Source organism: Bacillus rossius, chromosome 3 (genome assembly GCF_032445375.1).
Source record: "Bacillus rossius redtenbacheri isolate Brsri chromosome 3, Brsri_v3, whole genome shotgun sequence".
NCBI classification, from domain to species: domain Eukaryota; kingdom Metazoa; phylum Arthropoda; class Insecta; order Phasmatodea; family Bacillidae; genus Bacillus; species Bacillus rossius.
In genome coordinates this window covers 68,184,092-68,208,878 of record NC_086332.1, presented here as the reverse complement: position 1 = coordinate 68,208,878, position 24,787 = coordinate 68,184,092, and the positions used below count along the sequence as shown (strand labels likewise).

The following is a 24,787-nucleotide window of genomic DNA, read 5'->3' as shown; positions in this document are numbered from 1 at the left end:
AACCGAAGATTAAATATTTCAAGAAATCAATCTAGTCCCAGTTATCGAAAAAAAAGAAGGAAGGAAGCCAAAATCAACAAGGTCTTAGTCCGAGTGCCATTACCGGAAGGAAGGAAGGAAAGAAGCCATACGACATTGCGATCATCAAAAACCTGGAGAAACAAGAAGAACACCAACTAGTCGTGGTTCCAGTTATAGTCAGCCGACTATAATAATTTAAAGAACAGACAACATCAGTTTCTAAGTGTCGATCCAGGACAACATTCTAGAACTGCAAGACAGTTCGTATTCAACAAGTGAGGTTGGTTAACTATGTCCATGCCCCGAGTTTAATCCTGTTTATTTAATGTATCATCAACATTGGTAAAGGAATTATAAAATTGAATATCCGTAAATAATCATACAATTTAAAGATTTATCAAAAGACTATAAATTCTTATTTTGTCTTCGAAAGTTAACCTGAACTGATAAATTACTTACTGGAGAATTGACCCCTGTAAAAGTGAGTAATTACTGCAGGTGGAATTGTTTCAGTAATTTAATATCAAAGTCATAATATGATTGAATAATCTTCATTAGTATTTTGCTCTGTGTAATTTTGTTTCAATAAAACCCAGAGGTCTACGCTGTCCTACCTTGAGTTTAGCTGGCAATTAAGTATTTTCTTGAATCCATAAAGATCGTAACTTATACTACCTTATTTGATAATTGATATCTTCTATTAAATAAAAATCTTGAGAAAATGATGACAATCTTAAATCAAACCAAACGTTAAAAGTTGAGTGGGCACGTGGACCCGGCTTAAAACTCTAACTCAGGGCATTACGTGGCCCGTGTGCGGCGAGATATTAGCCCTCCTGATGTTTAATCCAGCACATATTCCTGACCGAGCCCGCTCTCAGCGTCGGGCAAGCTTCTAATTAACCGCAGTGGGCTCTTAGGGCGTCCCACACGCCGCTGACTGGTTAAGGACCCACGTGGCCCCCCCCGAACACAAAGACACGTGACTCAATTAAGTTGGTTTTATTTACTCACATTACACGCCCTTATACAATCCTTCATTGATACTGTTATAAAACGCCCGAGGCACGAATCAATTTAGGTGAGGAGGCGAACCACGCACGTGGTCGCCTCAAGCCGTTACTTAATACACGGATGACTAAAAACTCCGGAGAGTAAAGAATTATTAATTAAGCAGTCTCTCCGACCAAGAGAGGCCCCAAGGATATAAAGAAAACAATTTGAATAAATTACTTAACAGAACTACTTATCGGTGAAACAACGATGATGTCCTCGGGGTGTCTGCAGAGACGTCCGCTCTCGGCCGGCTGAAGAAGGAGACTGGGGCTGAGACCAGGGCTTGCGGCAGGCAACATGGCGCCCTTCGCGCCGAACACAATTACCGTTAACATCTTAGCTATTGCGTGCCCTGGGTTATTATGGATTATAACATAAACTCCTTATAAAAATTAGCACATCACATCCATGACCAGACCGTCTGTAATTATTACTTATGTGGTAAAAAATAGTTTAAATCAAGTTATATGCTACCGTATTTACTCGCATATAAGTCGCCATCACAGATAGGTCGCACCCATAATTTGAGGTCTTGAATTTGGTATTTAAGATTCCCCCCATATAGGTCGCATCGGTAATTCATTACCGCGCCGTGCGCCGTACGCCGTGTGCGGAGAAAGGTCATTGTACTCGATCAGCTGCTGTTACCACGCGCCGGCTGGCTCTCTTTGTTCACTGAGCTGCGCATGCGCAGTATAACTCACTCAATGCTCCGCCCAGACTCGTGACCTTGCATCAGCAGCCAGCCAATAGATGCGAGCTTAGCGGAAAAAAATATAAGCTCCACCTCCCGTGTACCAATTTTGTCTAGTTCTAATACCAGTTTATTGGTATACGCACCAGTTTTCTCGCTGCCGTGACATGTTCAAGTTTACATCCATCTTGATGTATTGATACCAATAATTAATTAATTACGATCCCCAGAAATAAATTGTTAGCTTAAAAAATATGCGGCAACTGTACAATAATTCCGAAATTATAAAATACGTATAAAACAGTTACCAAGACTCCGCTCATTTATCTAGTGAAGTTTGTCTCGTACCAGTATTCCGGCTAAGTTGTGACATAAATACAGTATCAGAAATTAACAATCAGCCACGTTCATACATTCGTGAGTTTACGTTTTTTCCTCGTGCATTTTAGATTGTCTCCTGCTATAATTACTCGGACCTTTACACGCCTAGGCTGAAATTATTACATGTTTAGAAATAAAAGCAACTTTTCATGTTATAAAATATGTATATTTTGCGATTTAAAATGTTCATTGCCGACTATAAACGTTACGTTTTTCACGATGTTTTTAGGACTACTAGCTAATCTTATCTACTCTTGAAGTACCCACATTATTTTCTGGTTGTTTATGGTTACGTGACGTAAATAGCGGGATGGATTTGATTTTTGAGTCGTAATTTGCGTGAAAGAATTGTATTGGACTAAATGGGAACTAAACGGGACCTGAAGAATATAGTGCAAATAACGGGAAAACGTAAATAAGGGGTTTCGCTGTATGTGTACATTGTAAATAAATTTGCCTATACCTATATAAACTTCTTTTTCGCATTTTAAATCAAAATATTGCAAAAAAAAATCCTCAAAAATTTAAAAAAAATTTTTCCTTCACATATAGGTCGCACTTCATTTTTTCCCCATCAAATCTGGTAAAATTGCCGCGACCTATATGCGAGTAAATACGGTAGTTCCTTCGTCGCCCGCTAGGGAGCATCCTTGTCCGTGCTTGCACGTATTTTATTACAAAAACATCACAAATTAACTAAACAAAAGGCACTCACATACATAGCTGTCGTGACACTGTTTTGGGGCGAAAAGAAAAGGGTTACAATAATTATTAATACATATAGGGGTGCGGCGCACTGCAGCTAAGTGCCCTCTTGCCGGGCTACCAACACACGCACACACGCACGCACAAGCGGGAGGTTTGAACAGAGATGGTGGTGTTAGGGGCGGTGGCATATCAGGCTGAAAGGGGGCCGCAGGCCCGGATGACGCCACATAATTGCTGAGATTAAAACTGGTGAGGAGAAAGTTATCAAACTCTACTTAATAATTTTTTGACGTGACGTCTAATAAATCGATGAACGCCGGCTGCACGCACGAAAAAGTGTCCCATTACGCACATTGTTCCATTACGTTGTGTCCCGTTACGCACATTGTTCCGTTACGCTCATTGTACGCTTGCGCCACATCTATCTTTCTTCCACACGACTGTTTATAAAGTGAAGTGAAAAGTTTATGTGGTTTTCATTGCTTATTACAACAACAATTTAGACAATAAAGGTTCATTATTCTTGCATTTTAAAAATCTGATACCTAGCATAATTTCAAGTATTTATTATTTTATTATTAAAATAAAAATGATTCAATTTTATTCATAAAGTATGCAATCATTTAATCAATGTTTTGTTATGACGTCACGTTAAACTATCGTCCGTAAACCGACTTTACAGACAACCAATTTTTTTTTAAATTCACTAGTTTGCTCTACACTATGTTAAATTTCATGTCCAAGTTTTGTATTATATGTATTTGGAACACAAGAACACATAAATATTTCAAGTCATTTTCGCTTTTATCGGAGCAATTTCTTTATACAGTTTAAAATTTTGGTCTGCAAATGGAATGTTTTGTAAGCCAACGTACCTGCTCCGGCTGTGAATTATAGCACTAAGTATTAACAAATGAAATGCAAGCTATATATTTCTACGTATTTTAAAATGAAAATATGTACCTATAAATGAAAAATGATAAATTCCACAAACACATGATATTAAATAACATACCAAGAGCTCCAAATATCAGCTACTTGTACTGGCTGTGAAAAGTGATGCATAATACACGACTGCACCACTTTTTTTGATGATTGTAAATTACATTGACAGTGCAATTTTTAATTATATAGAATTATATCAAGAGTTGCTACACGCTTGGAATTCTAAAATTTCCGGAGCTTAATAACAAGTTTTCTTGACTTTCCAGACACCAGGTGTTGTTTTCTGGGTGAAAAAGAGATATAAGCCATTCAGACATAACCTCAGCAAAGTTAATGCCATTTTAGATGGATACACTTGTTTGAAACAATTACTATAAATTCATATAAAATTATAGAATTTAGGCTAATAAACTTGAATGCAAACATGCAAAAATACATTTTTTTCATCCCCTTATGCTCACTGTTAAAAGCTCAGGATTTTACGAATATAAAAATTAACAGAATTGTTTTATACTAAACATTTTAGCATTTTTTTAGATGCCTAAATAAATGTTGGCAGTAACAGTATATTACGTTTTATTTTGCTGTCACGCTAAAAATCCCAAAATATATTTGGTGAATTCCTGACTTCCAGGTAATCCCTAACTATGTATTTTAATTCCCTGGACTTTTCCCGGTTCTTCTATACCTGTAGCAACCCTGAATGTATAGTTTATGTATCAGTTTCATTAGCATTCAAATTATAACTGAAACTAAATTTACATATAATTTCAATTTAAGAAGAAACATATAGGTTGCAAATCACCTGTCTCTAATGTTGCAAGTTTCCAAAAAGATGAAAAATGCAATTTGTATAACTACCTCTCCCATTTTAAAGTCTCAAAATTTCAGCCTGGAGTAGCCTAAATGGAAATTAATTATCAACAGGTTTTTCATTGGGAATTTGAAAATTTTCTTTAGTTAGAAACACTGATCTACAAGCTTAAAAAAATGTTTACGTGGTATTAGTATGAAACATGCAAGTTGAGATACAATAAATCATTAAAAAAATATTAATATACCCCACTGAGTGTGGTGATGGAAATAAACATTAATGGTATCAATTAACTACAATAGGTATTTGATTTTAGTAATTTACACAATTTTATTGATAATTTTAGTATGGGAATAATAATTTATTTAAAATAAAATAATGTTTAGTCATTTTGGAAACAATATAAAAATATCAGAAGATTTAAACCAACCTTCTTTAAAACTATTATTTATGCATCATTTATGATCAATAGGACAAAAAGTCAATAACATAAATGCTTCTGGCATGGGCGAAAATCTGTAGGATTGACACTACAGGGGGGCCCGCGGGATAACATTTATCACTCCCATTTCACAGTTACGATTTTGCAAGCGCAAACGGGGACCCTCAGTAAGGAGCTTTTTGATTCCAGAGGGGTCAGGCCCCCCCTGGATCCCTGGGATCTATGCCCATGCCTACTGGGACAAAAGAATAAAACAAGTTAATACTGACCGTGACCCAGTTACAACAAACCAAATTAAGTTATAAAATTATACGTTTAACCATACATCTCAACATGGCTGGTAAAACTCGAAAACACATTATGTACAAATAAATCTGGCATATCCTTCCAAAACTTTGATTATTATTTTTTAATTTTAAATCAATACATGTCTTTACAACAAACTCCCACTTACACAATACATGATGGCAGCTTGTTAAGTGCCGAATAAAATGTTTCACACAAGGTGTGCAGTTGAATGCAAAGCTACATTCCGCTGGCAGTTACTTCAGCTGGAAAGCAAGTTGGAAAGTTCCAAAAAAAATAGTGGCATGATTTGCAACCGTTCACCAGAAACCACTGTCTAAAACTTACGTAGATACATATGTAAAACTATGCATAGTACAAGACTAGCATTAAGGTGAACACATTGATGGTACTGGACAGTTGATAAGGACTCTACTTACAGACCAACTTTCCCAAAGTTAAATAGCATCCCACAGAGAAAGCTGCGATTGAGTCCATACCATATAAACGTGGGCGTTGTCGTTGCAATGCTACTCGGCGAACAGGTTGGCCACCTGGAAAGCTAGTCGGTGCAGCGACACGTCGCTGAGGTTCACCAACACGGCCACGATGACACCGGCCGGGGCGCCACAGCTTTCCGGGGCCGGCACCACCACCAGCACGCTGGAGGCCCCCACCGCCCCACCAGAGTGCCCTACCGCCAGGCGCTGATCGTCGCACCAAGCGTACTCGTGGCGTGCGGGCACCACCACCCAGCCCATGCCATAGCTGCTGCCCCGTCCCCAGTGCATGGGCGAGGGGCTGTGCACCTCCCACAGGGCGGAGACGGTCTCCCGCCGCAGGTAGCCGGGGACAGAGTCCCCCGCCTGCTGGCTGCAGTACAGCATGGCGTTGCCGAACCTCAGCAAATCCCCCACGCTGGACAAGAAGCCCCCTCCCGCCCACTTGTACGACACGTCCACGCACGGGGCGTTCTGCAGGCGGCCGTTCTTACCCTTCGTGTAGTACCTGCAACCACAGGGTTATAGATATTTGCTTCACTTAACTTAGTGTACATACATATTTGTGGTGATGTTTTATGATAAGAAGAGACACACTACATGGAAGTATTTTAATATATACAAAGATGGTACATAAAAAATAAAACAGTAGTAAGACAGAGGCTACAACCTACTAAATAAAGCATATTATAGCATATTTAAGATTATGTGCTACTATTAACAGTGAGGAGATGAAGAAATTTCACTGGAGACAAAAAATGTGGTTTGCAACAAACTACATAGTCTGGAGACTGATGACTTGAACAAGTAATATACACCCTTTTATCCATCTATCTATCTATCTATCTATCTATCTATCTATCTATCTATCTATCTATCTATCTATCTATCTATCTATCTATCTATCTATCCATCCATCTATACACACACACACACACACACACATTACAAGAAATCTCTATCAACACAACTAGCTATTATAAAATTTCACGATATATATTTTTAAAACTAGAAATTTTTGTGTTTGGGCTTTGACCCGGTGGCAAGGAAATTTCACATCAATTAAACTAATTCTATCTCCTCCTAAACCCCTGCACCTCTTTTACCAATATTACCTTCCATTCCGCTAGTTCTACTCCCTGCCAGACTTTACAGAGAACAAACTAACTTACTCCATTATTAAGCTTCTAATATCATATCAAATCCCCAAATTTTTGTAATGGTGTTTTTTACTGAGCGTGAGCGTTTTATTTTGTTTGGTCATCCAAGTATCAGTCAGTGAAAGGTCTTTAATCCGGCATTCTGTGGTTCAGTACTTTCTGCCTCAAAATACACTTCAGTTTCCTTGTAAACTGTTTACATCTGATAGAAACAAGATTTTATGGTTTTATTTTAAGTCAGATTATGTTTTTAAATGAGAATATTCCAGTGTAATTGTTTATTTATATATATATATATATATATATATATATATATATATATATATATATATATATATATATATATATATATAGTAATATGTAGTCTACAAAATAGTGGGTGTATTTTTACAATAAAAAATTGGTAATAAATTGGTCTAAATAGATACACTCATAACAATAAAAATAAATTGGTGAGCATTTGTGGTTTAAAAGCAGTTCAATAAGAGATGCACAATAAAACAAATTAAATTAATTTTTCTGAGCTATGAAATTTGGTACAATATTTTGCATGGGAATTAAGTTTTGGTTAAATGCTGCTTAATTCCATGATATACCTTGCACTTCGGTGCTATATGGTGTATTAACTTACTTTTCGGTGTTATGTAGTGTATTGGTATGGTTTTCAGTGTTATTGCAGTTCTATTGCAATCCACCATCTAATCTTGTCCCTATTCAATGGGTGTCACACTGGCTACTTAATGTTTGTACAGAAACAAAAAAAAAAAAAAAATCATCTCTAGGGTCATTAATATTATTAAGTTAACGTACTGGATACCTGTGATTTTTAGCACGTCAATATTAATGAAAAACTTTTAACTAGTCAATAACAGTATGCCAAAGGAGATAAGGTAAGTGCACCGGTACTCGTCACTGCTCCAATGGTCGTCACTAGCAACTTCAAATGTAAATAATACAGAAGTAGCTCAATATATCGCCAACTTAAATATTGACAAAAATTTGGTCGACTTTCTAGCTGAAATTACCACAATAGTTTTCTGAACAAACCCTATTTTCAATCAAAAAAAGTCCGTGCATCAAAAGTTTGTAGAGCAGTGAAGATAAATAGGGGAATTCCTATACTAAAACACTAAGGAGGTATGTGCACATTTTTACTTCTAATTCTGTAATTTTTCATGTTTATTCACGATGTTTTGTGCTGAATGTGTTGGTTAAATGTTCTTGAAGAGGTGAAAGTATTTATTTAAAAAAATTTGTTTTCTTTGTATGATTTAGTTAGGGTGACGAAAACTGGATCAATAAAAACCTTGTATTGCTAGTGTTCGTCATACCTGACGAACACTGGTACATTTACTATTTTATTTAAAGTTGTGCTAAGTTACACCCTAGAGTTCTTAAATAATATTGGTTCTTTGTTGTTGATAGGCAAAGTACATTATTATGATCAGATCCAGTAGTCGTCAGCTATGACGACTTCCGATGCATGTGTATGACGACTTCTGGGTCGGAAATTACTTTACTTTATTGATTGCAGAAATTGTGTAGGCATTGTTGTTTAAATTAATTTAGGGGTCATTCGATATATATTTTGACATTAATAAGTAAACTAAACATTGTAATGTGTCTCGTTCTTTAATTACAGGGCAAAATGCCAAAATGGAAAATACTGTTGTATGAAGAGTCAGCCATGGAAGCTGCTCTTAAAGATGTAGCGAATGGTATGAGTATAAAACGAGCAGCGGAAAAAAAGAGTGTGCCAAGAAACACATTGTCTTATAAACACAAAGGCAAATTGCCCTTGGGTAGGAAGATGGGCCCCGATTCATTTTTAAATTTTACTTCTGATACCGCATAACATGCTATGTTATGTTGCAGCAACGAATCGAGTCGTATTGCGTACGCGTACAGTATGACGTGGCGTAAAAATTAACAAAAAGAATATAAACAATTAACAATATTTCATATTTAAACCGTCTTTGTTAACCAAGAAACAATTAAATCTCATTAGAGCGGCTTTATTATATTATCTCTTTTAAGATAAGAACAAAAAAACGTGAAAATACGCGATAGTGAAAAACAAAAACATACACATTTCTAATTTGTGAAAAAATACTTTGTTACGTTGTTTCTGTTCCAATCTCAAACTTTGTCTACACACATAATACCTTTAATAAACAGTAAAAAAAACTTGGACGAGGAATTTCCAAATTATACTTTACTTAATAAACGTTCTTTGTAACGTAAATTCATCGAATATGCGCATGCATGCGTAAAACATACGAAAAATGCGAGTAACAAAATGCAGCCGTGTGTAACGTTTCATTACTCGTTACTAGACGACGCACACGTTACTCAGTACCGAATACGTACGGTTTGCTACAGCTCTATAATATTTTCATGTTAGTTGTGCTGTCCCTCTTTGTTCCGTGAGTGCTGTAAGTAAATTCAAAATTTAATGAGGATTATTCATTATATTACTAAACGATCTTTATGAATTGCCATTTTGATGTTTAAAATATAGTAAAAAATTAAATTTGAAGCCCAAATAGTACAGTACTATCATTCTGGATCCATGAATTAAAACTAATGCAGCCGAAATCGCACATGACGACTACTGGCACAAACATGTGACGAACACTGGCAAACACGAAAATTTGCATGACTACTGGCTCGAAATCACACTTTATTCAAAATTATAAACCTACAAAAATAATTTGTTTTTATCGAAGAGTGTTGGATAGCATTGTAGAGTAAAGTTTGATGTTAAAAACAAACATGTAGGGGGCAGTAATACACCTACGAGGTTATGTACACAATTTTTTTTTATAAAACTCTTCTTAGCATGACGACTACTGGTACATTTACCTTATGCACTGATTGATTAAAATAAAAAGTAAATAAAATTGGTGATATTGGGGAAAAAATGTTGACAAAAATGATTGCATGGCTGAATTTACACCAGCCCGGCGAGCATGGTTCTCTTTTTCGCCCGTCATAGGGATGACGCGTCATCGGTATGGCGCTTCGCTACTAAAAGCGAGCATGGATCTTTTTTTGCCTTCTAGAAGACGCCTTAGCTACGACATGCCCGTCATACGTAAGGCGCAATGGCTTGTCAGTCATAACCCCGTCATACAGCCGATTACGTGTGTAACTTTCATTTAATACTGGGAAATAATTCTTTCAAATGAGTTAAATAATATATTTTCATGAAATTTAAGGTTTTGCCTTAATTATATTTACTCAGATTTTATGTATGTGAGTTATACGATGTATCTAAAAAAAGGTTAAGTTTTTCTCTGAACAAACTTCGAAGCAACTTGTTTCCGATAATAATCACGCCGCATAAATAAATAGTTTCTATGTTTCGTGTGAATAAGACACATTGATTCTTTTTTCTCGTTATTTTTAACTGCACAATACTCAGTTTACCAAAATATATCATACTAAGAAAACTGCCAATCTGCCTACTTTTGTCATATCACTTAATAAAAAAATAAAGGTCAGGACAAAATAACGTAATATTTCAACTAGATAGAAGATAACATCACATTAGTTAATTATTCTGTATAAAAGTTAAGTGTAAAACACCTATAAGCGTGTGGCTTATTAAACTTCTAAAAACAACTCATTTCCCCTTCAGCTTCCATACGTGTAATAAAAAAAATCACTTGTAAAAATAAAATATGTACATGCATTGATAAGGTTGAAAATACACAAGAATGCCGCTGATAAATACATAGTAGTCTAATGGTTATTTTAAACCTTCATTTTATTGCATTTTAAACAGAAAGCATTTCCTCCCAAGATTTAGTGACTTTTAGGTTAGGCCTACTCCCCACCCTCGTTGGTGGCTAGGTTTGCTCCTGCTGTATCGCATATTGAAACGTATTTTATTCACCTAAGATTCGCTCAAATACTTTCAGTATGATAAAATGGTAACAATGTATGAATAATAGTGTTTCACGTAGAGTTGAGAGGTTTCGTGTTTATAGTTGATACAAAAATTGTAATTTGTGAGAGGAGCGGCTTATGTGAAAAGAAAGTAATTAATTCCGTTAAAGGGTATTTTTAGTTCCTATACTCTTCTGGTAGTTATAAAATGCAGACACAATACTGTCAACTACAGTTTACTTAATAAATTATATTCAGGCATTTAATTAACAACACCGACTTTGTGTTAAATATTGTTTCAAGCTTGCAAGATGCTAAATAAATAATATTATCAGCGTATTCACCAAATACATATGCTACGGTACAAAATAGTGTGAATAAAACTTGCAGTGCACTAGAAAATATGCTATAAACAAATCTAAGGATAATGTAATTATTAAATATAACAGTAGTATTTTTTGAACAGTGGGACGTATAGCACACCGAGTTGTTTCGGTACCTTCAAATCGGCAAATTAACTTTAACGGTGACGAAAATTACCAAATAATGATTTAATCAGGTCTAGTATTGTAATGTCTCACGTCGAGTCACAAAAGTGTTTTTAAATTTTTTTTTTCATCATAAGTAATAAAAACTGACCATTGAAAACAAAATTAATAATAACGGGCAACACGTTTCACAAGATCGCTAAATAATATTTTCATATTAAAAACTACAAACTTTCACAGTTTCTAATGCACTCCTTAACCTTCTTATATACTATTTAATAATCATAAACGACTTTGCTATGTAAAATTATTTTATTATATTTTGAGACTGAGACATGACGGGTGTTTTACTGAGCAAAAAATAGTCTGTACAGGCGTACAATGAAAAATGATATAAATATTGAATATAGTTGAGGAAAATATATAATTCGATAGTCACATCATGCCTAAGTTTTACGAATGTCCACAATCTTGTTTTCGTGTAGATAGTTTTCTATTGGCTGTAAATTGCTAGCAGATACACCAACTGCCAAATAAAACACATCCTTTCTGTAAATTCCCTGCCAACCTCTGCATATTATCGATTGCCAAGCCGTCGTAGGTAAGGCGCCTTAGCGATGACGGGAGAGATATGACGATGGGATCCGTGCTCGCATTTTCACGCGGCCGTCATAACTCCGCCGTCATACCGGTGACGCGTCGTCACTATGATGGTGGCGAGGAAAAGAACCATGCTCGACCCACAGGTACAGTGGTGGCAATGTGAGAGTGAGAGAGAGACACACACCTTGCTCTATTGTAGATTATTCTCTCATTGAAGTCCAGGTAGGTGTTTTTCAGACCCAGAACATTGAAGAACTGTGTCATTGTGACTGGGAATGGCTCTTTGGTCACTCCTTCTACAACAGCACTGATGAGCGTCCAGCCGTGTGTCGTGTAGAGGAACGAACTGCCTGCAACAGTGCCTAAGGGCTGTAATCATCCTACAATAACAAGGAATAAAGAAGAATTGCATCACTGAACCTGTTATTACATTCCTGTTTCCTGAATGGTCAGAAGAACTTTTTTAACACTGGGTGAAGATTTGGAGTGTGTATGTATATCTGTGTATTAAAAGAATGCCCCAGTTTCAATGGTATATTATAACAGTTTAATTTAGACTATTTACAACAAATCATACATCAAATTGAACTAACCTAATTTTTCTTACAAATGTTCAATATGTGTACCTTTAGTTATATGCACACATACAACCCAAAATCCAATTCTTTTCACACTTTGGTTAACAAGTCCAGAGTAATGTAAACAATAGCCTCTTCAATTGTGTGTCTCAACTCTGACAAATCATTAGGTAGTGGCAAAATGAAGATACAATCTTTTATAAAACCCCAAAGGAAAAAATGGCATGGCGTTATGTCAGATGAACGTGGAGGCCAGCGAAAAAGAGCTCTGTCGTCTCGACCATTACAAGATCAAGAAAATCATCTTCACACTCAAACACTTGAAGTGCAAAGTTACAACGTGCACCATATCTGGTTTTAAAGCATGTAGCAATTGTAACCAGTATGGACGCATGTGTAAAAATGTTCTTAAGACCTTCCACATGATCGTCTTTGGCAACTGAAGTTCAAGAATTACATTCTGATAGGGTTAGCTGATTTAAACCACAATGGTGTCTTTAAACCATAGTTTAAACCAAGTGTTTTTTTATATAAATTTTTTTTTAAATAATGTATTTTTAAAAAGAATATCTTAATAAATTTTAATGAAAGGTATTGTGGAGCCAGCTAGTGTCTAAAATTAAATTATCTAATTTATTTAATAATTTCTTCAATTCTAGCCGAACTCTCTCAGTATCAAGAATTGTGTTACGATACTTGAGTGTAAAAGTCAAGGTGCAATTTTGTTCCCTTTGTGGTGCACCATGCGGCGCCAGCTGTCTCCGAGAAATTGTGTCCTTGGCGTATCTTCTCCCGCCACTCTCATTTGCCATTGTGCCTGTGAATCACTGCTAACAAAAATGGGCACAATTACTTTTATGGATTCTCTAAAATTCAAACATTTGACAATCTTGCCCATTAAAATTGCAAAACTATCACAGAATACAATGAAACTAAGTATTCTATGGCATGTGTTCAGTAAGTACTATATCTACAATTTCTCAGTCTATATTCTGAACAGTTTTTTGTTATGGATCATTCTCATGTGGTGAGAAGATTAAAAAGGTCATAGTTTGCAAAAAGCTATGGTGTACCTAAAAGAAATCACAATTCAAGAGCACAGGAGCAGTCTCTAGGAAGACAGAACTCTAAATAGTCTGGAAGTTGAGCATGATTATTTCGTGTGAACTCTTAGCCCTATGTTTTTTTCATGAGTTGTGACTACAACTTGCTACAGAAATTACATTACCAATGCTCAAGACTTAAGCTGATGTTTTAATATCAGCAGTACCCAGTGGTGCATCATACATGTAATCTCAGTGAATGGTGATTACGTGATTATACACTCTGCTATATCGCTATATACAACTACAAACACTGATGGCAATATTTTAAATCTTGACCATGCTTTCAAGCAGATTTTTATCACGTGGAAGTGGTGGGGAACTGTTCATTTTTGTCCCCCTCTTGCAGAGGCCATGGAGCCAGCGAATCCGCACACTGAAGTATATTTCTGAGATTTTACTGAGATCACTCATGAGAGGTTTATTCACCACATGAGGGGAGGGAATGGAGTTGACTCACTGAAAAAACAAGTTGCACATACTTGTGCAAAACAACAAAATTCATTACAGAGTGCGTGAGTTAATTATTTTGATAGTGGCGAAAACTTCAGGCACTGAGAGGCAGTGCACAGTAAAGATACTATGTTGAAGGCCTCCACATTTTCTGAGGTGAATTCAGACATGCGAATACTAAACAAAATGATGAAGTTATTAGAAAATAATAATTTGTTCTGGTATTGTGACTCCTATATTTATTATGACATTGTTTAGATAGATGGCACGTGTACATTTCTTAAGAAAAGAATATTTTTTTATGACAAACTTATGCATATTGTTGTTTTAAAAATCACATCACTAATTAAAATTCTTATAATCTTTTCATATATAATTTCTTACCAATTTACGTACTCGCATGGGACCAACTCGCTCAGAAAGGGCCAGCCGCATCATGAGACGGCAGTGCCAGAATAGCGGCACAGCGTTCAGCGAGGAGATCGAGCGAGGAGCATCTGAGAAACTTGCAGCTGAAGCTGGGGGTGGATGACGGAAGAGAAAGTGGGTGCCCACAGAAAAGTTAAGGTCTCATCTTAAATACTTAAGCACTTATCTTGTTCGGACCCACGCTGTCGACAGGGATGCATTGGAGCAGTTTGATTTAAACCAGTTAACTGGGAAAGCCCAGAAGTAGTTACTTTTGCGAAGAGCAGAGGGGGGCTCTGATTTACTAACCATAATTAGAATTAAATTGGCTTAAGCGGAGAGGCGAATATCGTGCTAATCAAGTAAACTGTGCTAATATTAAGGCAGATTTCTGCAATGAGGTGATGAGCACTCAGAATGAGTATATAGTTAGTAGAGATGTTACTGTTTGCCAAAACTCATAGCCAAGTTTATAGTGATCATTTGCTGGCTGTAATAGTAAAATGATAGTGTCAATTTGTTGCAGCTTGAATAAATAGCTTCATTTATTTTTGGGTACTGTGTCTGCCATCACTGAAGGGAGGAACTGCGCTTTTGTGAATTTTGTTTATGAGAGAGCCTATAAATTATATATTTTCTCATAGAATAAATATGTTGATATTGCAGATCCATGCCTTAGTTCTTAAGTTGTCATAACTCCAAATACCTAACCATAACACAATATATGATTTCAATACACCAAAAGCTTCAGCAAAAACATTATAGTGTTTAAGCAAAAACATAATAGTGTTTAAGATTCACTGTGTTGCTGATTCGCATGTACCTGGCTTGGACACCAACTCATCATCCTTGAACAAGGTCAGTGCCTCCTTGACGTCGCTGAATCTTCGGTTCAGCAGGAACTCTTTGTACACAGAGTCTGAGGTCGGCCGCGGCTTCTCTTCCTTATTTTTGTTCTCAGCCTTCTCCGTCTTGTCCTTGTTCGACTTGTTGTTGTTGTTGTTGTTGTTGTTGTCAGTGTTGTTGGAGTAGTGCCGGATACCGGCCATGTGACTGACCAGTTGCCGGGTCGTGACTGCCACCTGCACACCGCACACCAGGCAAGTGAGAAAAGCAAGACTGCATGAAGAACAGGGAAAATAAAGGCGTTGCCTCGCACATTACGGGCCCAACCACAGAGTAATTAAGGTGTTGTTGGTCTCATTGTTTTGATTTTGGGTCACGAATAATTTATCTTTCTGACGTGTACATTTGTCAACCAATGGTGTATTAATGCTGATGAAATTGATCAAATACACTCTTCGTTAGTGAAAGTCATTTTTATATTATTCAAGAGGCCATGAAAATTGTTTTGTGTTGTGGGAAAATAGTAGCATGGTAAAATATGAAATTGAAACTCAGGTATTTAAAATACAAATTTCAATGAAAAAATCAATAAACAATGATCATTAACACATCATTGCAAACTGAAGTTTTGTATCTTAAATTCCTTCATATTCTTGGTTCTAAATATATGAATAGGTGCAGAGTTTTCTAATTAGTCTACATTGCATTAAAACTTTAAATCAAGTGAAAATTAACCACTGAATATTACTGAGGACAACTTACTGTAAATTTTTGTTTGTTATATAAACAGTTGTGCCAAAAGCGATTGAACAAACTTGTTTTATGTATTAATTTCTTAGTTTAGAGATCTTGTAGTTTTGAAATTAATATGTAAGATGCTTAAATCTTTTAGTATAAATGTAATGTGCCCCTTGTGTAGTTAAAGAAGCTTTATCTATGGTTTTGAAAATACTGGAAGTTGCATCAAGTGGGCGAAACAGTAACAACTGTATACTCAAGAGGACACAAGGGAGCAACCAAAAATATTAGTTAGTTCTCACAAAGGGAACTAGGAAGAAGGATCGTATTTGAAGTGAAAAACAAATATGTTTGCTTAAAGTTTACCCTTTTTATTGTTAGTTAAGATCTGCATTATATTATTTTGATGTTCTTTGAAATTACAAAATTACCATTATTGGAATCAATAATTAATTATTTTAAAGGGGGCCCGGGCCATTTGAAGTCATTAGTTACAATTTTATGATACATTTCATAAATGAGACTATGAAAATAACCATAATAGTTTTAACATTAATACAATTGATAGTTATAAAAAAAATTAATTGCTCTGATTGGTGCTGGAGTACATATTCAAAATGTTGCGTAGCGGACTGTTCACTGGCGGAGCATTATTAGGAGGTTCTGGGCTTCAATCTCGGAAGGATCAGCGTAAATTTGGTAGAGTAAGTCTTGAAAGGAAACTTCACTCGAGTCTTGAAACATTTCTTGACTCAAGTCTTGAACCCCACTGGAACCAAAAGGAAATCCAGTGGTCAAGAATAGTAAACTAATTAAGTTAGGGCAGAAGGATAACGGGGAGGCAACAATTGTCAAACAGGACGTTGAATTTTCCACTTACCGATCTGGGGTTGAAGTGAAGTGAAGTGAAGTGAAGTGAAGTTAAGTGAAGTCACTCCCCGAAGGGAGGCGGCGCGAGTAGTCGCGATGAATCGTCGCGAAACATAATGCGAAATTACTACTTGGCTACTAATGGCAAAAGCCAACCAGAAGAATAAAAAAAAATGTTAGGGAACACTCCCGAACTTAAGAGATCACATCTCTTAACTAGATTGCAGCGGTGAATACGTAAACGGCGCGGGCGATGAGCTCCGGCACGAGATGCTATCGCGGTGACCGCCGAAGGAAGAATCTCCCGCTCTTCCAGGTGACATGAAGTTAAGTTTGAGCGAGATGCCCGGAGTCTTAGGGAGTGGGAGAAGTGGCCTCTGATTGGCTAGAATAACCCCAGCGGAGTACTTGCTCCGCCCTCCCAAAAAAAGATATGAAGAGGGCTCATTGACTAACTTAAAGGGGCCTAAGAGGTGCAAAGCAGAGCGCTCTCTTGGGGACAACAGGAACTGACTGTGTTGGTACGCAAGTGTCTCGCGGGTGAGGGGGGGGGGGGGGGGGAGGAACTAGCGAAAGCTTGTACCATATGGAGCCCTCTTGGTGCGAGCTCTGTCGGGGAGGAAAGGAACTTAGATTAAGTATGGTCGCGGCCGCCAGAGTGCTCGCTCCGACGCCTAAGAGAAGGTAATTTAGTTCGCCGTGCCGTCGGGAGATGGCACAAGCTGTCCATTCGCCGGCCTGGGGTCTGTTATAGAGACCGGGAGGGGGTTTATCCAGAGGGAAAACCTGTGCCGGCGAACCTGACCAAAGTTGCTTCGGTCAACTGTAGCTTGAGCTACGGGTGTGCCTAGGAGGGCTGACGGAAGCACAGATAGCGTGTGGCAGGACGTGCGCAGAGCACTGAAGGGGTGCGAAATTTCATTCGCGTACGTGCCGAGGAGCGGGGAGACATGAGACGATGCTTAATCAGGACTTGAGTGGTGTGGGAGCCCGTGGATGAAACGGCCGGAGACAAAATTAAGTAGGAGAGTACAATACTGGAATAAAATTTTGATAGGCTGTAACAGGCTACAGAAAAAATACTTAAAATATTTATTTAAATTATACTAAGCCTAAAGTTGAGCCAGGAGAATATGACAATTTATGGCTCAGTAACAAAACAAAAACTATTGTTTACAAAGACATGTTTTTCAGCACTGTGCAATTCAGACAGTTCAGATTCCAAAAAATTTAAAAACATTTGCTGTAGGTTGTATTAGGATGTACCTTCCCTCTAAATACCTCAAAGTTATGGCAAAGACAATGTTAAGTAATTAAGTCACACAATGATATCATGGTGATGGTCAGTTCTAGGTATCCTGACAATACTTGGGCACCAGTGACCTGGATGCTTATTTGTGAATTCTCACTTCACAAGCTGAAACTGTAAACTTGCTAGTTAAATCTATATAAAACAAAATCTTCTTGGAATGTTCCTTTATTTTTAAAAAATGCACACTCCAGAATGATGTTGAAACTGTGAGAGGATGTTGGTGACTGAAGGGAGGTCACACTCTGATTATAAGTTGTGAAAATGCAGTGGCCTTACTGACAACTCAGGTTTGTTTTGACGTGGCACTGTGCAGTGAAATGAGTATATTTTAGTCGAAAACAATTTCTGAGGCATTGCTGACACAAGCTCCTTTCTTCTTCAATTGCATATTACTGCTAACCATTTTTTTTTGTCTTTTTCATATAATTGTTGTGTACTGGGACAAACAACTTTGTTTTACAAATCTTTAGGATAGTGCCCATATTCCGAATCTGAAAATTAAAGCTGTTACTTCATTTCACCTGATTTAAAAATACTTTTTACTAATGAGAGTTTTTTTTATCAAGGTTTCACTGCACATAAAGATACAAGGGAATTTTTACAAAGTTTTCTCTCCAAATTTATCAAGTATAGTTCATTCTAACCTATACAAAAAAAAACTATTAAAACCATTGAAAAAAAAAATCACAGCTTGCGCAACAGTAAATTAAAGAACATATCCACACTTTAGTGTGAACTAATTTAGATAGCCAGCAAATCAAGAAAAATAATTCCTTAGATACATTGGTGGTTGCTGAAATTGGTTTCCCCCACCTTTTCATTTATGTACAAAACTAGTTGCCCGACCCGGCTTCGCACGGCTATACTAATGGAAAAAAATTAAGCCACATCTCCCATTTACAGTAATGGTAAATAAAAAAAATTCCGTGAAAATGTATTACAATGCTGTATAATGACCCGGAGAGAAAATGAATAGCACCGATGGTTTCCCGACTCGTGCACGCAACGTACAACTGATGTACCCGTACTTCGCTACGGCAGTCTACAGGCAGATCACTCTTGCGCCGCTCATTATACATGCCCCTCCTTGTGGGTACGCCACTGCCGCGTGATGCCCGTTGCCATGGAGACGCAGAAGGCATGAACAATGCAAAATCCTGTTCTCATGCAGACAAAGTACCCACTGTTGCCTGGTTTTAACCACCCATGGGATCTAATTTTCAGAAAATGTCATCCTGCGTAACATAAGGAACATTACTGTGAAGTTTCAAGTCTGTAAAATATATATACTTGAAAAAAAGGGCAATAAAAAACAAATTAAACACAGAGAGAAAAAAAAACAATAGTTTAGGTTTGCGATTTAAAGTGATAAAAAGTATTAAAATACTAATTGAACTCTTATGAGGGTAATGATTGCTTCGTTGTTAATATCACACGGGTGTTTTTTACTTGTATGGGAAAATTAAGAATGATAAGGCATCTAGTGCGTGGCAACAATGTTAATAGGCAATAGGAAATAAACTTATAGCGCCTGCGGCATTGTCAACACACACTTTGTACGTGTACTGCATGTTGTATCTAACCCTCTCCAACGCATTTGATTCTAAATTGGACTTTTAGTAAGGATCCCTAATGTTATTGATAATATAATATAGCCTATAGCCTTCCTCGATAAATGTACTATCCAACACTGAAAGAATTTTTCAAATCGGACCAGTGGTTCCTGAGATTAGCATGTTCAAACAAAAAAACAAACAAACAAACAAACAAACAAACTCTTCAGCATTATATTAGTATAGAACATATCATCTAGAAAGATAGCAATATCAATGTGCCCGTTGTGCTCTCCACAGGACTTGGATTACAAGTCAATTGGCCAATGTGGTTCTCAAAGTGTGTACCAGGGTGCACTGTTGCACCTTATAAGATTTCCGGTCCGGTTATATAAAAATTAATATAGTTACGTACTCTATTATAACATTTCATTATGGATATACTGCTCTCTTTGTTATCACATTATTAATCATGTGTTATATGAACGACTCTACAGGTTTTGCTCGAACAGTGATTTAGTTCAGTACAGTGCTGTAATCGCTCTCTACTGTTTGTAAACAAGCCCTGTGTTGACCATCAGTAAACATCTGAGGAATTAATTATTATAACATATTTCTCAGAAATTTGCATAGGATTGGCAGGATTCAAAAATTTGAGAACCAGTGAGTGCATTAGGCTAAAGGATGTGAGAAACAGCTTTATGAGACAGTGCACCTTCTCCCCCTTGAAGGTCTTGTCGGGGAAGTGCGGGACGTAATGCTGCACCGGCCGGTCGAGGTCCAGCCGCCCGTCCTCCCACAGCTTGGCCACCACCGCCATCGTCATGCTCTTGCTAATGCTTGCGATCCTCATCACTGTGCCCGCATGGCACTTCACCCCGTTCTCCACGTCCGACAGCCCGAAGCCTGCGCCCACAACATCAAGCTGCCCTTGCCTGGGCCAACTGGTGTCCACATGCGAGAAAAACAACCTGCACTGAACATGGATGTGATCTAAACATCCTACATGCAGCTTATAAAGCCAAGTTTAACAACAATAAAACACTCTTAAGAGATACATACTGTGTTTTCTTGACTCTAAAACCATAATGAGTCTAAGACACATTTCTATTTTAGTCCTTAGTTTCTTTAGACAACGAATTGAAATGGTCCATCCGTTTGGTATCTATCATGCCACAGACAGACAAACAAGTGCTTCAAACTAATAACATCCCTCTTTTTTGCATTGGGGTTTTAAAAAAAAATTATGAGTTTCGAGAGCAATTTGAGAAACATATTTTTAAAGTGAAACTATGGTAGGGTAAGCGATGCAATGTCATCATCAGAGTGCAATGAAAAAAAATCCATACATATAATGAAACATAGGGCAAATAAGGTAGAATATTAGACCACTGTAAGACTCTTTGCACTGTCTTTGTTCCCATTTTGGTAACAATGTGAACCTCCACTGTGTACTTTATTAGTTACCAAATTACTCCGAAAACACAAATGGCAGCAGCACCACTCTATGTCATGGATGCATTATAGCACACTTGCATACCTACTTGTGCACTTGCATTATTCCACAGTCAGATACTTGCTTACATTCTTGTACTATCCCATATTTAAACACTCGTCTGTATGCTTATATATGTGCAGACTTGTATACATGATTAGTAAGGTGAATGTTAATTTTTGTGCATTAGTTATCTTAAATAGTTCATTAATGTCCCTGCACTACCTGTCAGATTTTGGGCACAGATTTAATTTTTCAACAATGCATTTACCTATTTCACAGGTTCAACCTTTAATGAGGGCAAGCTGTATTTGAGATGTTAGGTGCCTTTGTGAAATGATCAGTGATTTTACTTAAACCATATTGCACTTGTGATGATAATGTGATAATTAACTAAGACACCACAAATTCTAGTGTAATACCCCCAATATCTGCCTCACTAAATAATCTGCTTTACTTCTTTGTGATGTTGACAATGTGATGTACGAGTAGCATCCGATTTTTGGAGATCAAAAGTCACAAGAAGTCGAGACTTAGAATTAAGAAAATTCAGTGAATGCAATTTATTTAAGACACACTCCATTCCCAGAGTACAAAGTATAACAAAAAAATGTATCTTAAAATGGAGTAAATTTGGTACATAAACCACTTGAAGAAACGTCTCAGGGGCACCACAGGGGAGTGTTACGGACCCCTTGCTGTTATCAGTAATGACAGATGTTATAGACTAGGAATGGAAAGAAGGTGGAACATGTTTGCAGGGGACTGTGGTGAAAGAAAATTTGGGGGGACGGGAACACCTGCAAGGAGACCTGGGCCATTTGGCACACTAGTCATTAGGAAGCAATATGGAAGTAAATAATACAAACAAGCCAAAGGAAGGTAATGAAGAAAGTTTACTATTGGAAAGGGCAAGAAATACAGGAGGCAGAGAAGTGCCTGAGGTAAGCTCTGTAACACAACCTAAGGTGGGAGAAACAAGTCCAGCAGGTGGGAAAGAAGGGGTGGAGGGTAAAGGCAAAGGGGTACTCCATGTTGGTCAGGCAGATGATGGCGTACGTGGCAGCGGTTTGGAACCCATACCTGGTGACGGAGGTACAAGAAGCAGACAAGGCACACCACAGGGCAGCGAGATGGGCGATGAGTATATGAAGGGGAAGAGGGTGAACTGCAAAGGCAATCAGTGATGTTAAGAGAGCTGGGGTAGAGAACATTACAGTGAACATGGTAGGAAGGAAGGCTGGTAAGGTCTTAAAAGGGGGGCTGAGTAAATCTGGGAAATAGGTTACACAGACAGAGGACACAGAGGAAGAAGAGACCATTTGTGGAAGATGCAAAGGCCGTGGGGAAGACAAAAATGAAGCACTTATTTTTGGTGAGGAAAAGGTGGAAAAAGAATGGACTTGGAGGAAAGATATTGGAGTGAAAGGGACAAGGGAACTGAGGAGTAAGCTTAAAAGGTATGGGGAAGTAAATATAGGTGGAAGGACTCTCTGCAATAATTTGAAGCCCAATTACAGGTTTTATGATCAAATTAAAATTAATGCTAAAGAGACAGAGACTTGAATACCATGGTATTACAGATACAAAAATATTACATAATACAATAATGTTCTAGTGAGCCTCCACACATATATTTGCAGGTGCACCTGAATCTATTGACAAATACAGATATAAATTTTACATTTCTAATTTTTTTTTTAACATTTGCACAAAATGCTCCGATGTCTTTAAAAATTCGTAGCATATCTATAAATAGAACTGGTCTTTCACAGTTCATTCAAGAAAATAAACACAAAAATAATAAACTAATTAATAAAAATATTTACACTGCACATTTCTTTGTGTTATTCTTTGCCATGAAAAAACCAGTGAACCAGGAAATGGGAACAACATGCTCCTATATATACATCACTGACAAGTCTTTTGTTAAAATGTTAATGGTAAGGATAGTACATAGGTTCCATCCAAACCACGGCATGAATCAAGGTTATAATTGTATTTGGCCGGATGTGAGGTACACTGCTCTTGGTACCTTGCAGAATATATTCTTTGCCAAAGGTTTATTGACTAACAAGAAAATTATCAATTAATGACATTTTGTATTATTTAACAACTCTCTGATTCCTGACTTATTAAAAATAGCAAATGGAAACACTTGCTTTATTTTTTCTTAGGTTAACTACAGTTATAATACTGTAAATTGGTATAAACGGTTCATTAGGTTTCCACCAACAAAAATGTTTATAACTATTTTTTTTTAGCCACAAGTAGTACTCAAACATACAATTTTTGTAATTTTCCTTTCTTTTTTCCCAGAAGAGCACATACTCTTGGAAATCACCTCAAACCACACCTCTAATATCAAATTAAACATAATTTTGTAGATACTTAAGACAACTATATATATATGATGAAGTCACTTATTAACAGCTACCTCAAGGGAATATACACCGGCCATACCTTGCAACCAAGCAGGTTTCCCATTCACACTAACGCCTATCACAAGTCCTGGAACACCAATCTCGGTCCTAAAGTTTTCAACTAATTCAGTTGATTTTTGTATTGCTTCGTCATGTTGCAGCTGTGGTGATGTATTCAAAACATGTTTTGTACTACGACTTTCCACCACATTTGCTTCGCACTCGCTCCCCTTCAAATAATTTTTGATATTTTCGTACTGAATGCCACACGATAATGCTACTACATTGGCTGCAGCACCAATTATTACCCAATTTCGTGCCATTAGACCTATTACTGCTAACTGTTGAAATGTACATGCGGTTTATGAATATTTTCGAAAGATAAGCGTGCATCTTGTGATGTTTATTTACTTTCGGCACTGCGCATTCGCAATGAAAACAGAAAACAGCTGATTATGTTTTGTTCATTATCAAGCCACATGCAGCTGAATACATGGTTGAATAGTCGCTGTATAGTAATTGGTCGATTCCATAAAACATATCAATACATTTTCTAGTAACAAAAAGAAAGTATTATTTATATTCAACGTCTATGTTTTGTTTACATACTTAGTTTTATATCATAAAAAACTTTCATTACTAAAAAAAGACGAAACAATTGACACATTAAATTACTCTCAATAATTGGCGCCAAAATCCGGATCATGTTTTGAGACCAATGCTTAGGTGTAATTTCGTTGGGTGTAATGAAAATTAAATGTACTTTTTAGTGTTGCGATAAGTACGTCGATGTCCTTGTGTTTGATTGATGATATTTGTTTCGGAGAACTATAGATTTTTCTATACTTGCTTGCGTTTAACCCTTGATGACACCATTTTGCGCTCTGTACGTGTGTGTGAAATGAAATGCCTAATCTTGTAATTTTTTTCATAAAGGTATTCTATTGAGATTAAGAAAAGTATTCAGGAATCATTTGCGTTAAGTGAGGTATGTTTTTAGAGTAATGGAAAAAAAAA

General features: G+C 37.0%; 2 protein-coding genes across 4 annotated transcripts in view; one reads left to right on the top strand and one right to left on the bottom strand.

Moving 5' to 3' along the window:
* Positions 1-5,443: 5,443 nt before the first annotated feature.
* LOC134530843 (serine beta-lactamase-like protein LACTB, mitochondrial) lies at positions 5,444-24,490 on the bottom strand. The gene is made up of 5 exons (XM_063366096.1): positions 23,811-24,490; positions 20,568-20,758; positions 15,357-15,615; positions 12,176-12,341; positions 5,444-6,354 (listed from the first exon to the last, which is right to left on the bottom strand). Exons 1-5 carry the CDS (start codon positions 24,091-24,093, stop codon positions 5,877-5,879), a joined length of 1,377 nt encoding a protein of 458 aa, XP_063222166.1. The 5' UTR covers positions 24,094-24,490; the 3' UTR covers positions 5,444-5,876.
* Positions 24,456-24,787, top strand: part of LOC134530844 (uncharacterized) — a 52,418-nt gene continuing 52,086 nt past the window's right edge. The window contains exon 1 of one of the 3 annotated variants that reach the window (XM_063366099.1): positions 24,456-24,551. The gene's annotated coding sequence lies outside the window, so the exon portion shown is untranslated. Of the gene's footprint in view, positions 24,759-24,787 lie in introns of all 3 variants that reach the window. The other 2 variants (XM_063366098.1, XM_063366097.1) reach the window with 2 other exon arrangements.